The 12066-nt window shown below is 34.4% G+C and overlaps 1 protein-coding gene across 1 annotated transcript in view; it reads left to right on the top strand.

Moving 5' to 3' along the window:
- The window catches only part of LOC148942908 (alpha-mannosidase 2-like), a 322023-nt gene that overhangs the window by 33477 nt on the left and 276480 nt on the right, over nucleotides 1-12066 (top strand). The window contains exons 3-5 of the mRNA XM_089102392.1: nucleotides 43-281; nucleotides 3109-3262; nucleotides 10199-10370. Coding sequence (XP_088958518.1) covers nucleotides 43-281; nucleotides 3109-3262; nucleotides 10199-10370 — 565 coding nt within the window. The remainder of the gene's footprint in view (nucleotides 1-42; nucleotides 282-3108; nucleotides 3263-10198; nucleotides 10371-12066) is intronic.

The raw sequence follows: 12066 nt of genomic DNA, 5'->3' as shown, positions 1-12066 counted from the left end.
TAAGTTTTATATATTCCTCCATGATTTTGATTTTTTTTTTTCTGGATTTTATCTACGATATAGACAAACGACTCTCTGTATTAGAAGAAGGTGTTCAAAGAAATAAAATTGCAATTCACGAGATTCAGGACGAATTTGGGCGACTTTCAGAATCCGGTAAAATAAGTGCATTGAAAAATGTGGCTGCACTACCAAGCAAATTCTATGAGAGAGTTATTGGTAAAATTGCTGAGGTTGACTGTCCTTTGAACCGAATGGAAAGAAAGACAGCTGATTTGCAAGTAAGTGTTAGGCTTTATGGTGTCATTTAATTTTAATTAATGAAGCTTAATTAGTACAAAATTTAACATTGAAGGGGTCCCTTATCAATTAACAGAATTGGTACTTGTTATATTATATTGGATTGATATATTTTATTGTTATATTATAGGAAGATCCGGTTTTACTACTGCTAACAACTCATCACAGCGTAAATAAGGCTCCTGCCTCCCCCACTCCATGCTATACAGAGTTCCACTCTCCCATTAAATTCCAAGTTTTTTACTCACTTTCTTGTTCCTTTCTCCCTCCATATTTGAGGAGGTCTTTCTTTCCAAATCGTGCCCTAGCTATCTGAATCTTCTTTCATATTATACCATATTTATCAGGTGATAAATATGGTAAGATCATGTAATCATGTAATATGGTAAGATCAGGTAATATCAGGTAAGATCATATTTATGCAGGTGAAATATAAACGTTTTCAAACACGTAGCACATATATACATACAAGATTATTATACCCCCAAGGCTCTTTGGCATGGAATGCAAGAAGAAAGAGGGAAAAATCACGGAAAATGAAAATGACAGGCTGCCACCCTCCATTGACTACCCACCGAAAATAAGAGTTTTCTTCACATTCTTCCAAACTTTTTACAACTTCACATTAATACCATGAGCCTTTTCAACTTTTTATATCTTCAGTGCACCCATTTTTCTTACTGATAATTCTGCCAAGGTATGAACCTATCCGTTTGGTCATATATATTATTACTTAAAGTTGCTTCTTCATCCTCATTTATCTAAGCTTCTGAGTTGTCTTACCATTGATTTTCAAACATATTTCTGTTCCTTGGATACTCAGAGCCTACGTAAATTTGCTCATATCATCAAAATATGTAACTCAAGCGTTTACTTAAATAATATTTTCTTCTTTAGCCATCTGCTCATCTAAATCATCTAAAAATGTTTACTTTTACTCCAAGGTTTTGCCCAAATCATCATTCTTGTGAGCATCTACGACAGCTTTACGAGATTAAAAGATTTTCTATCAGCTGAGTCATATACCTGTTCATAATGTATAAAATTTGACACTAAAGTATCTGATAATTCAGATACTTTTCAATTACTAATCTAAGCTTGAAAATATGGTCTTTATCCTAACCAGTTTGTTATCCATTGACATCCAGTGAGTTTCTCTAAAATTATTAAGTTAATTTATATCATCATAGGATGATTATTTAGTTAATTAGTAATAGTTAATAATTAGTTAATGGTGAAATAACTAACAACTAAATACTTTACGGGTAATAAGTTTATTGATTAATTATAACTTAAGTACAATCACGTGTTTTGTCTAGAGTCTAAATTAAAGGGCTCCTGAGATCACCAGTTACAGAATTCATAATATTTCTAGTTTTCATGTGGTAAATTTGCCTTTACTCTGTGATGTACCCTGTAGAACCGCCACATGTTATACTAAATATCACCTGATGTTAAATCTAAAAATTAGGTGGAACAATAATAAAGGGTACCATCTCAACGGCTGAAAATAAACAAGGTCACTAATAAATCCCTTAGTGGAGATAATGTTTATAGTTCTCATGTGGTAATTTTGCCTTCATTCTGTGGCGTACCCTGTGAGACCACCATATTATACTAAATGTCACCTGATGTTAAATCGACAAATTTGACGAAAAAATAATAAAGGGTACCATCTCAATTGTTGTAAATAACCAAGATCACTAGTAAATCTCTTTGTGCAGAATCCGTATTGTTTATAGTTTCCATGGGGTTAATTTATCGCCACTTTGTGACACATTCTGTATGACCCCTTCGTTATCCTAATGTTACCCGATGTTAGATTAATATAAAATAGAAGAATTTGGCAGACAAATACAAGGAGTGTCATATGGATTGCTCTAAATTTAGATAAAGCTTTATTTCTAGCCTTTTTTATTTACTTAATCAGTAAAAGTCAATGTACGGTAGCAAGAAATCTGTCCCCAAGGACTGGGCTTCAGTTTTAATGCAGGCTGAAAATTTTTTGTGACATCAGTTTGAAAAAGAAGAAATATGCTCACCTTTCTGCTAAAATGTTAACGGTAGGAAGATCAGATGGTACTGGATGTACCACGGCCCTCTTCATGGCTCCAACGATAGAGACTAAAACTCTGGCGGTATTCTGTCCCAAGCCAAATGGAACAGACCTAACTTTGTGCTAAAAATTGATGGTGGGAGGGAAATTTCGTTTTCCATGGACCCACATTGCTTATCCAATTCTACAGATCGAAAGCACATACAAGATTCCGCTTCAACCAGGTTACAATGTTACATGCTCACCTCTCGTCATTCGGCTGATAAGGCCAGAAAATTTAGTTACTTTTGTATTTGAGTCAAGCTGCAAATTAATACTGATTCCTGCCGGTTTAGCTTGTTCCACTGAGCTTTCTACTCGAAACTGGAATAGCACAAAAAAAGAAAACTTGCCGGAACAGCTTCAGCTAGTCCTTTGAAATGGACTAAATAATTCACCCTCAGCTTACGAACTGTGGGCTCTGCTCAATAGTGAACAAAAACCTTTCTTTTTAGCCCCAGACAAGAATTTTGTGCATCATACCTTATACATCATATTCGTCCATATGGTCTGAGGTCCACATTTCCCATAAAACAGCTCAGATTAGACTCTTATCACTTTTTTGCAATTATCCAAAATGTGTGAACAGAACAAAAAAAAAAGAAAGAAGAGAAGTTGAATTCTCGAGCTATGACTAGAAATAGATAATAGAATTATACCATTTGTAGGAATAACAACAATCACCTCTCTTAGACTATATTTCTAAATTTCAGATGAAAGATGTCTATAGCAAAATTCAATTTGAAAACCGAGATGGCGGTGCGTGGAAGCAAGGCTGGGATATAACTTACGACAATGTTCGGTCAAGATGGGATAGAGGCAATAAGCTAAAAGTTTTTGTTGTGCCGCATTCTCATAACGATCCAGGTTTTTTTCTTTATTTGTTCTTGAAATAGCCTAGATAATCACATAATTTGTCTACTATTTGTGGACTTTCTCTGAAGGGCATCACTTACTTGTACTTGAATCACGTGACTAGGTTTGCATTTCTCCCTGGCGTAGGAGGTGGCAAACAGTTCTATTCCATTGTGCACGGTCACGGGTCAAAAGGGGTGATAAAATTAAGTCAGTAGGGGTTCCAGTGGTGGCAGTTTCATCTGGAACTATCAAGGATTAGAAGTAGGATTTTATGTCGTTCGTCCAGGATCTAGACTTGCTACGCCATCTTTACCAGCTCTGGATTGATTTGCAAGTTTTTGCCCTTAAGAGGCCTCCAGTTGAAAAAAAACGTGTTCTAACCATTGTTGTGGTTTCGGTATTTTGATATATCTGATTTTCTCTTAATTTTTTTTAGGGTAAAAGTTGAAAAGATCAGCAATTTGCTGCTTTAAGTTGCACATTTGAGTAGTTACAGTGACTTTTAAGTTTTTTTCCTCCTTTACAAGTTTGTTTAAATCAATAAGCCCCTATCTTAAGAAATATCAAATTCAAGATTTCTTTTTGTTTTATGCATAGAAGAAATATTGCGTTAAAGGAGAAATAGAGTGTCTAGGTTGTTCCTGAAAATACTTCGTGCTTTTCCCCCAGAAAAAAACTTTTGAGTTTTCCCATTACGGTAAGAAAAATCATCACTTTCAAAGAAATGCTGTGTAAAGAATGCTGCTTCAATGTGGATGCAGCTTGATACCTTGAAATCAGCATATATTATTCATCAGACCCCTCACATATAATAAATATAGGCGCGCACTTGAGGAAGTCTAGGCCTAGTTCCTCCAAGCCATAAAAATCAAGAAGAATTACACATTCTAATATATAAAATATTTCGTGTTTGTCGTCTATAAAAAAAAAACACCCCCCAAACAAACACGTGTTTGTTTGGGGGGTGTTACATACCTGTAAAATATTTCGTGTTGTGTTTTTGTCTATTTAAAAAAAAACACCCCCCAAACAAACACGTGTTTGTTTGGGGGATGTTACATACCTGTAAAATATTTCGTGTTGTGTTTTTGTCTATTTAAAAAAAACACCCCCTTCCCTCAGCCTCCTTAAAACAAAACACTTTATACAGGTATGAATAAATTGTCATACTTTTGAATAAAAAAAAAAAAAAGCTAGAAAATTAGCTGTTGGTCGAATCAGTGATAAGCAGAAGCTTCTACCTGTAAACCTAGACGGCGATTATGACCCTTTTTCTTCCATTTAATGTAGACTTTTTCGTCAATACAGACAAATTAATAATTGGAGCTAATTTTCGAAAGCACAGATAATTCCTGACAGAAAATAAATATACAGGAAAATAGAATCAGAACCCAAGGGTGCACACCACGGCAATCATACAAAACCCAGTGTACATAAACTACAAACAGGGTTTTAGCTAGACTCGAAACTGTAACTTTTTGCATACTCGTTCAATGTCGGAATATCATTGTTTTTTTTTCCAGTATTGTTCTGTTTTTCACATGCATTTTTTTAACTTTTTTTTTGCTGCGGGTATATCGAGTAGACAGTGTTATAATTTAAAATGGTAACTATTTCCAACTATTCTCTTGTAACCTTTTAACGATCACTCAATTGACATATTTTAAAATCCCCCTGATGACGTTTACAAAGAATGTCCACCAAGTCTATGGCTATTAGGATTGCTGCTTCCTATTCAACGCTATTTTGGCAAATAAGGTAAATAATATGACAATAAACTGTACACGGTGGTGCTTATTTCCGTTTCGTGGCCCTTCAGCCAGGAAGTGGAAGGGGGGAAGCTACCCTGTGCTTTTGCCCACCCTTCCTGTTTACCTTCCCCAGATTTCTCCAGGTACCCATTTAGAGCTGGGTCGACTCTGAGTGAACTTACAGAGTTATGCTACGGACTCCCGTTCCAAACCAAATAATCGGTGACACCAGGACTCGAACCCTTACAAGTGTAGCGTGCTAACCACTCGGCTAGGACGGCTACTCAGTTATTTTGCCTTCTGGTATACTCCTTTCTTTGGAGGATTTGAAAAGGTTTTGTAAAATTCGTTTAGCTCTAAGATATCCTAGTGATTTGCCCAAAATTGAGATGGAGCTCTGCCCAAAATGGAGCTTCGGCGAGTTTTACATTATAGCTTTCAGATTGGAATCGGATTAGACTTCAGTACTCATTTTCATTCCTTTAGTTACCATCATCTTTAATAAGTAAATATATAAATATATTTAAAACTAAATTTAAGTAGTTTATCTTTAGAGCTTGCCCAGATTATTTTTGAAATGCTTTGTTAGACGAGATGGATTTTAAAGAACTATGTTATATTCAGGAAAATGAGTATTCCTAGAATGTTTTGTTCATCCCCACTTATTATAAAAGTAAAGAAAGCCATTTAATCAAACTTCTCTTATCATCATTTCAAGACTAAAGAAACAAAAGTTTTTTAACACGAATAAGGCTGCTTCTCTTACTTTTTTTTTCCTGTGGATTACTATTTTTTTTTTCTTATTTATAAAAGTGAGTAGACTTTTTTCATTAAACTAGTCAAAATGCGTCAGTTACTTCAATTCAGGCAAAAGTAAATAAATAATATAGAAAGAAAAGGCTGAGAATTTGAACAAATTGGAGTATTTAATATTGATACGGATCAAATCCATTTTTGGCGTCCTTAAAGCAGAAACAGTATGGAAGAAACTCAATACTTTTCAGTACAAGTATGAACTAAATCCCAATCCATGCATTAGCTAAGGTATTATGGTTTAGCTGATATGTTTTCCTGTCATTACAACAGGAAACTATGTCTATATGGCGTTGTTTAGTTTTCTGTTTTGAGTGTTGATCAGAAAGTTTTATATTTACCGTAACAGCAGAACATTACATAACAGCGGAGCAATTTTCTAGTTTGTAGTAGAGAAAGCTTGTTGGCCTCGCTCATGGGACATTCCTGTAGCAGTGCCTCTTTTTAAGAAAGGTAATAGGAAGTTACACGAAAACTTTAGGTCTATCTTTATGGGAAATGTAGTAAGTAAATTGTTTTCTAAGGTTCTGGAATTTAGGCTAAGAGATTGGTTAGATAAGGAGGGATTACTTACCCCGATGCAGGCGGGATTCAGGACGACATTCAGCACTGTTGACAATGTTTTTACTTTGGATATATTGAGAAGGAAATATGCTAGAGGGAAAAATAGTCGGCTATTCGTAGCCTTTTTGGACCTGAAAAGTGCTTTTGATTCGGTAAATAGGAGGTTGTTAATTGAAAGTCTGTTAGAAACAGGCTTGCCGTCTTGCTTTGTAGCAATAATAGCTGATATGTATCGGAGGTGAAATTTGTTGTGAAGGCTATGGGAAATTTTTTTAGGCTAGTTACGTCTCATGTGGGTGTGAAACAAGGATGTAGTTTATCTCCTAAGCTTTTCTCTTTGTTTGTTAATGATTTTAGATAGTTTTATGAAAAGTAATGGAGCCCCTTATGTATCTTTGGATTGGTTTAGGCTATCAAGTATGTTGTTTACGGATGACAGCTCTAGTGGCGGATAGTAGAGATAATCTTCAGAAGCAATTAGATATGATAAAAAATTATTTAGAAAAGAAGGATTTAGAGTTGAACGCTAAGAAATCAGTAGTATTAGTATTTAGGAGTAAAGGAGATGTTGATTCAGAGGTTCATTTTAATTTGGAGGAACGATGTTAGAGATTAAAGAAGAATTTTTTATTCGTGTGTTAAATTTAGCGCGTTAAAGGAGATGTGTAGGCATGTAGAAGATTGTAATTTAAGGGGTAATAGGCTAATAGATATTCTTTTGAGAAGTAATTTAGGTCAGCTAGCTGGCATGAGGATCCAGAAAAGAGTTTTCCAGCAAAAAGTAGTTTCTAGTCTACATTGGGGCTCTGAGGCTTGGGGTTTTACTAGAGCAGCTAAGCTAGAACTAGTTCATCTAAGATGTTTTAAGAGAATTTTAGACTTGGAGAATTCATTTAGTTCAGTGGAACTGAAAGGAGATTTGGGGCTTTTCACTTTAAAGAGTGTTAGATTGGTTAGAATGGTAAAATTCTGGGAGAAAATAATTAGCCTACCTAGAGTTAGGCTTCTTAAGTCAGCTTATTTGGAGAGCTTGAAGGACGGTAGACGTGATTCATGGCCAAAGCAGGTCAAGAAAATACTGGACCTTTGTGCCCTTTCGGAGATATGCGAACGGTTCTCGCTACGTTCCATTTGCAGTACCAATAGCGTGGAAAGAACCAACGAACCATACATCAGATTGTTACGTTCGTTTAACAAATGCAATGGGTATAACGCATAAATCAAAGCATTCTTTAAATATACTAACTTTTCCTCAGCTATTTGACTCATCCCACACAGTCAAGAAACTCCCAATACTCTATTTCGGCTGAAGAAGTAGAAAAAAAGATGAAGCCTGAGACCCTAATTTTGAGCAGTTACTAGAGTCACAAAAGGCACCTTAATGACTTAGTTCTTGACTTGTACTTGTCAAAGAAACAAGCAGAATTTCTGGGATATTGTTTTAAGCGTTGGAATTTAGTCAATGGAGGCACAGAAGTATGTTTTTCGAAACACACAGGAAGATTTTGAGAACTCTTTTCTAAGGAGATTTAGTCTATTTTAATAAAACTTCACTTGTAATGTATACTCTTGAACACGATCATAAATTAGAAGACTGGCATATATTTGTGGACATCATCAAAAGCCAGCCTTAAAGCCGCACTATTACATAATTGAAACTAATTGCCTTTTGTGCCATTGGCTTAAGTTGCAAATTTAAAAGGGTCATAACAAAACATAAAGCTAATTGTACAATAGATTGAACATGATAAGCATAAATTGAACTTATGCGGGCCCTCAAAGTAATTGCCAGGTTGCTTGGTTTAAAGGTTGGGTGTACAAGGTTATGCTGTTCTCTATGTGAGTGAGATAGCTGAGATTGCGACAAAAAAAGTAATAGCCTGAGTGAAAATTCTTTGAGCCGGGCAAGAAAAATTTTGAAAATGGGTCTCTGGTTGTTACTAAGAAAACTTACTTACAGCTGCTACACATAAATTTAGGTTTGACTAAAAACTTCCGCAAGAGTTTAGGAAAAAATGGAGACAGCTTTTTTTATTTAAAGGAAAGACTCGCTAAAAAATGCTAAACAAAAAATCTGCTAAAATAAATGTAGGTATTTTTATAGGGCCTCAGATAAGAGAGCTGATGAAACGTGATAAATTCCAGAGCAAACTGAACTGCTTACAGGAGAGAGTCTGGGTATTTTTCAAAGACATTGTTAAAAACTTCTTAGTTAAACATAAGTCCGAAACTTGCATGACATGCCTGGAGGACCTACTGAAATCAAATAGTGAATTGGGCTGCAATGTCACTAAAAATAATTTTTTTTTTTATTCCCACGTGGACTTCTTCCCACACATTCTTGGAGACGTGAATTTCCATCAAGACATTTCGAGTATGAAAAAGCAATATCAGAGAAAATGGAGTGCAAAGATGCTTACTGACTACTGCTGTATTCTCAAAAGTGATATACCAGGTGCAAAATATTCAGGAAAATCTTATACGACTGCATTTTATGCTGCCATACCTAATGATCTAATCGAAATTAGCGCAGGAATTACTCCTAAAATTAAATTACGAAAGCTACAATTTTTTTTTAGAAAAGAACGAGTGAATAGTATTATTGCCAAAAAACTTGTAATACATCTTTCATTTTTGAATTTCCTGTAAGATTTATATTATGGGTAATATAACGGCGTTGAGTTATCACAGCCGAAATTACCTGCAACAAAAGCTATAAAACGGGGGGGGGGGATATAATCAAGAGAATGACCACAAATTAAAAGCAAAGACTTCCTGATCCATAAGAAATAGCTTAGTCTAGGAGGCCGAAGATATTGTCTCTACTTCTTGTGGTAAATTTCTATTCCAGTGTTTTAAGCTTTTTAATTTCTCTGCTTCCGCATGATTAAATACGCGTGTGATACAGTATCATATTATATACAGCAAATATTAAATACAATTTGTATTATATACAGCAAAAGATCATAAAGTATGAGAAATATAATCAATAAGAGATCAGCGTTAAAATGACCACTTGAGTCGGCCAATGAGCATAGGTAACTTATAAGAGTGGAAGCTAGCGTTAATGTCAGAAAAAATTCACCAACGCCATCTATCATTGGGTGTTTCTTTGCATTTTTTTCAGCGTAATGATAGGTCAAAGTTTGTGTAATGCAGTAATACGTTTCTTGGTACTTACGTGTTATCCTGACCACGCTCAAGAAGTGAAGTTAGGTTAATAATAATGAAATATACTTAAAACTGATGAAATTATAATACTTTAGTAACAAAATTATGGGAACTACAACAGAGAATTATGGAAAGCAAGCTGCCCAGAACCCATTATGTTAAATACCTAACCTAACCAACTTTATGTATTAAATATTTAATTAAAATATACCTGCATATTAGTTTATCTCACTCTGGCTAAGCTGATTATCCAAGAGTGTACACAGAAAACCCCGTTTTAAGCGGATCAAATAGATCAAACTTCTTGAGTGTGGTCGGGATAACATGTAAGTACCCGTTTCTGATCTCAGTTGTGAAGCTGATTATCTGAGGTTGCACACAGAAAAACCGGTTTTAAACGGATCAATTTGATCAAACTTCTTGAGTGTGGTCGGGATAACGCGTAAGTACCCGTTTCTTAGCTCAGTTTCTGGAAAAAGAACAATTACGAACTTCGAAAAATTGACAAGCAACGCCAAACGCCAGATGTCACTGATAATTTTTTTGTTGACACAAGTGCCAGTTTCCACTCTCGAAGTTGCACATGTTCTTTTAAGTGGGAGACCGAACATTTTTCACTTTTTTTGTAACCATCAATTTTTTCCAGGCTGGATCAAAACTTACGAACAATACTATCAGGACCAAACTCGACACATATTCAATAACATGGTTAATAAATTAGGCGAAGATGAAGGGAGAAAATTTATATGGGCCGAAATTTCTTATTTATATCTTTTCTGGAATGAAAGCTCAGATGAAACAAAGGCTGAAATTATTAGGTTTGTTACGTTCAAAATAATAGGAATGTTTAATTAAAATAAATGATATGAACTATGCCATATATGATAACGCCTATCCCATATTTGCTTGGGTGTTTAAAAAATCCAATTTTTGTGTAAAGCTTTTGAATTTTTTTGTGAAATTTTAAGATAAAAAAATTGTTTAAAAATATTCATCGCAAATCAGAATAAAACTGAAAATTGCTAAAGATATTTACTCAAACTAAATACCGAACTATAATAAATACCGAAAAATTAAAATGCTAAAAAAAACCGAATCAAGTTGAAATCACTAGGTAAATCAATACAGGCATTAATGAGCATCAGAAGTCAACACAGCAATCTTTACTCAATTATTAAAAGATAAATGAAAAAAAAGAAGAAGAAGACTAATAGTAACAAAATACATATCGTAAAATATGACAAAGTATAAAAGTGGTAAATAAGGTCAAAATGGAACTGAAGTTTGATAAAACGAAGTGTAAAATGGATTAAAAAAAGGTAAAGCAAAGAAGTCATAAGATTGCTTAAAATAGAGAGGATTTCCTAAATTTGAAAGAAAATTCAATAGAGTAAAATTTTGTTTAGCTTGTTTTGCCATATTGGGAAGGTGGATATCCCATGTAAGACTGGATTTCAATGTTTAGAATGAGGAATAGTATATATGGGAGCTATATGGTTTACACAATGATAGGAGCTATTCAGGAAATTCAAAGTACAAATTGAGCATTTATTCTCATAAAATTTCACGTTGATGGAAGAAATTTCTTGGGAAACATAATGAAGAATTTTGTGATGAGGTTTTTTCTGTAATGAGCTGAAAGGTTCACTGAATATATTTTGAGTCTGATTAGAGTAAAATGTTGTTTAATGTTGCACTCATGTAGATATCTCGCGAAATTTGGGGAAGCAAAACATTACGAGCTTATTAAGCTTTTGAGCTGATTAAGATTTTTAAGATTTTTTCTGTAAAAATTTAAGAGGATCCCTTAACGTATTTTGAGTCTTATCAGAGCAAGATGCTTTTTATTTTTGAACTCATGTAGATATCTAGCAAAAATTGCAAAGTTAAAAATTAACGAGCTTATTCAGCTTTTTAAGGGTTTTTTCTGTAATTAGCTAATAGGCTCATTGAACATATTTTGAGTCTTATCAGAGTAAGATGCTATTTAATGTTGCGCTCATTTAGATATCTCAGAATTTTGAATGTAAAAAATTACGAGGCTATTAAGCTTTTGAGCTGATTAAGCTTTTTACGCTTCTTTTGTAATGAGCTGAGAGGCTCACTTAACATATTTTGAATCTTATCAGGTAAGATGCTATTTAATGTTGCACTCATGCAAATATTTCGCATGATTTTTGAAAGTAAAAATAATAAGGCAATTAAGTTTTTGAGCAATTCCTCCATTTTAGAAGCGACCAGGTTCGCCAGTTTAGAAGCGACCTCTAAGTATAGGCAGTTTCAAATGTTAAAATAAAAATCGTATTAAACGCACTGAAATAGTTATTTTAAGTTCTTGATATGCTTTCGCATCCCAGTAATTCACATCCTAGTAATATATTCATAGTACACGATACTATGGTACGTGTAAATGGGCCGCTAGTCGCCCTACAGGAAATATATCAAGGTACCCTTATCGATTCCAGTGAGCCTGTAAAACGTGTTTTTTAGTCGCAAGTCTTAGAAAGACTTACG

This window comes from Artemia sp. Qi Xiang Cuo, chromosome 16 (assembly GCF_049724085.1).
Source record: "Artemia sp. Qi Xiang Cuo chromosome 16, ASM4972408v1, whole genome shotgun sequence".
NCBI classification, from domain to species: Eukaryota; Metazoa; Arthropoda; class Branchiopoda; order Anostraca; family Artemiidae; genus Artemia; species Artemia sp. Qi Xiang Cuo.
The sequence above is the reverse complement of the archived record's forward strand: the minus strand, read 5'-3'. Positions and strand labels throughout refer to the sequence as shown.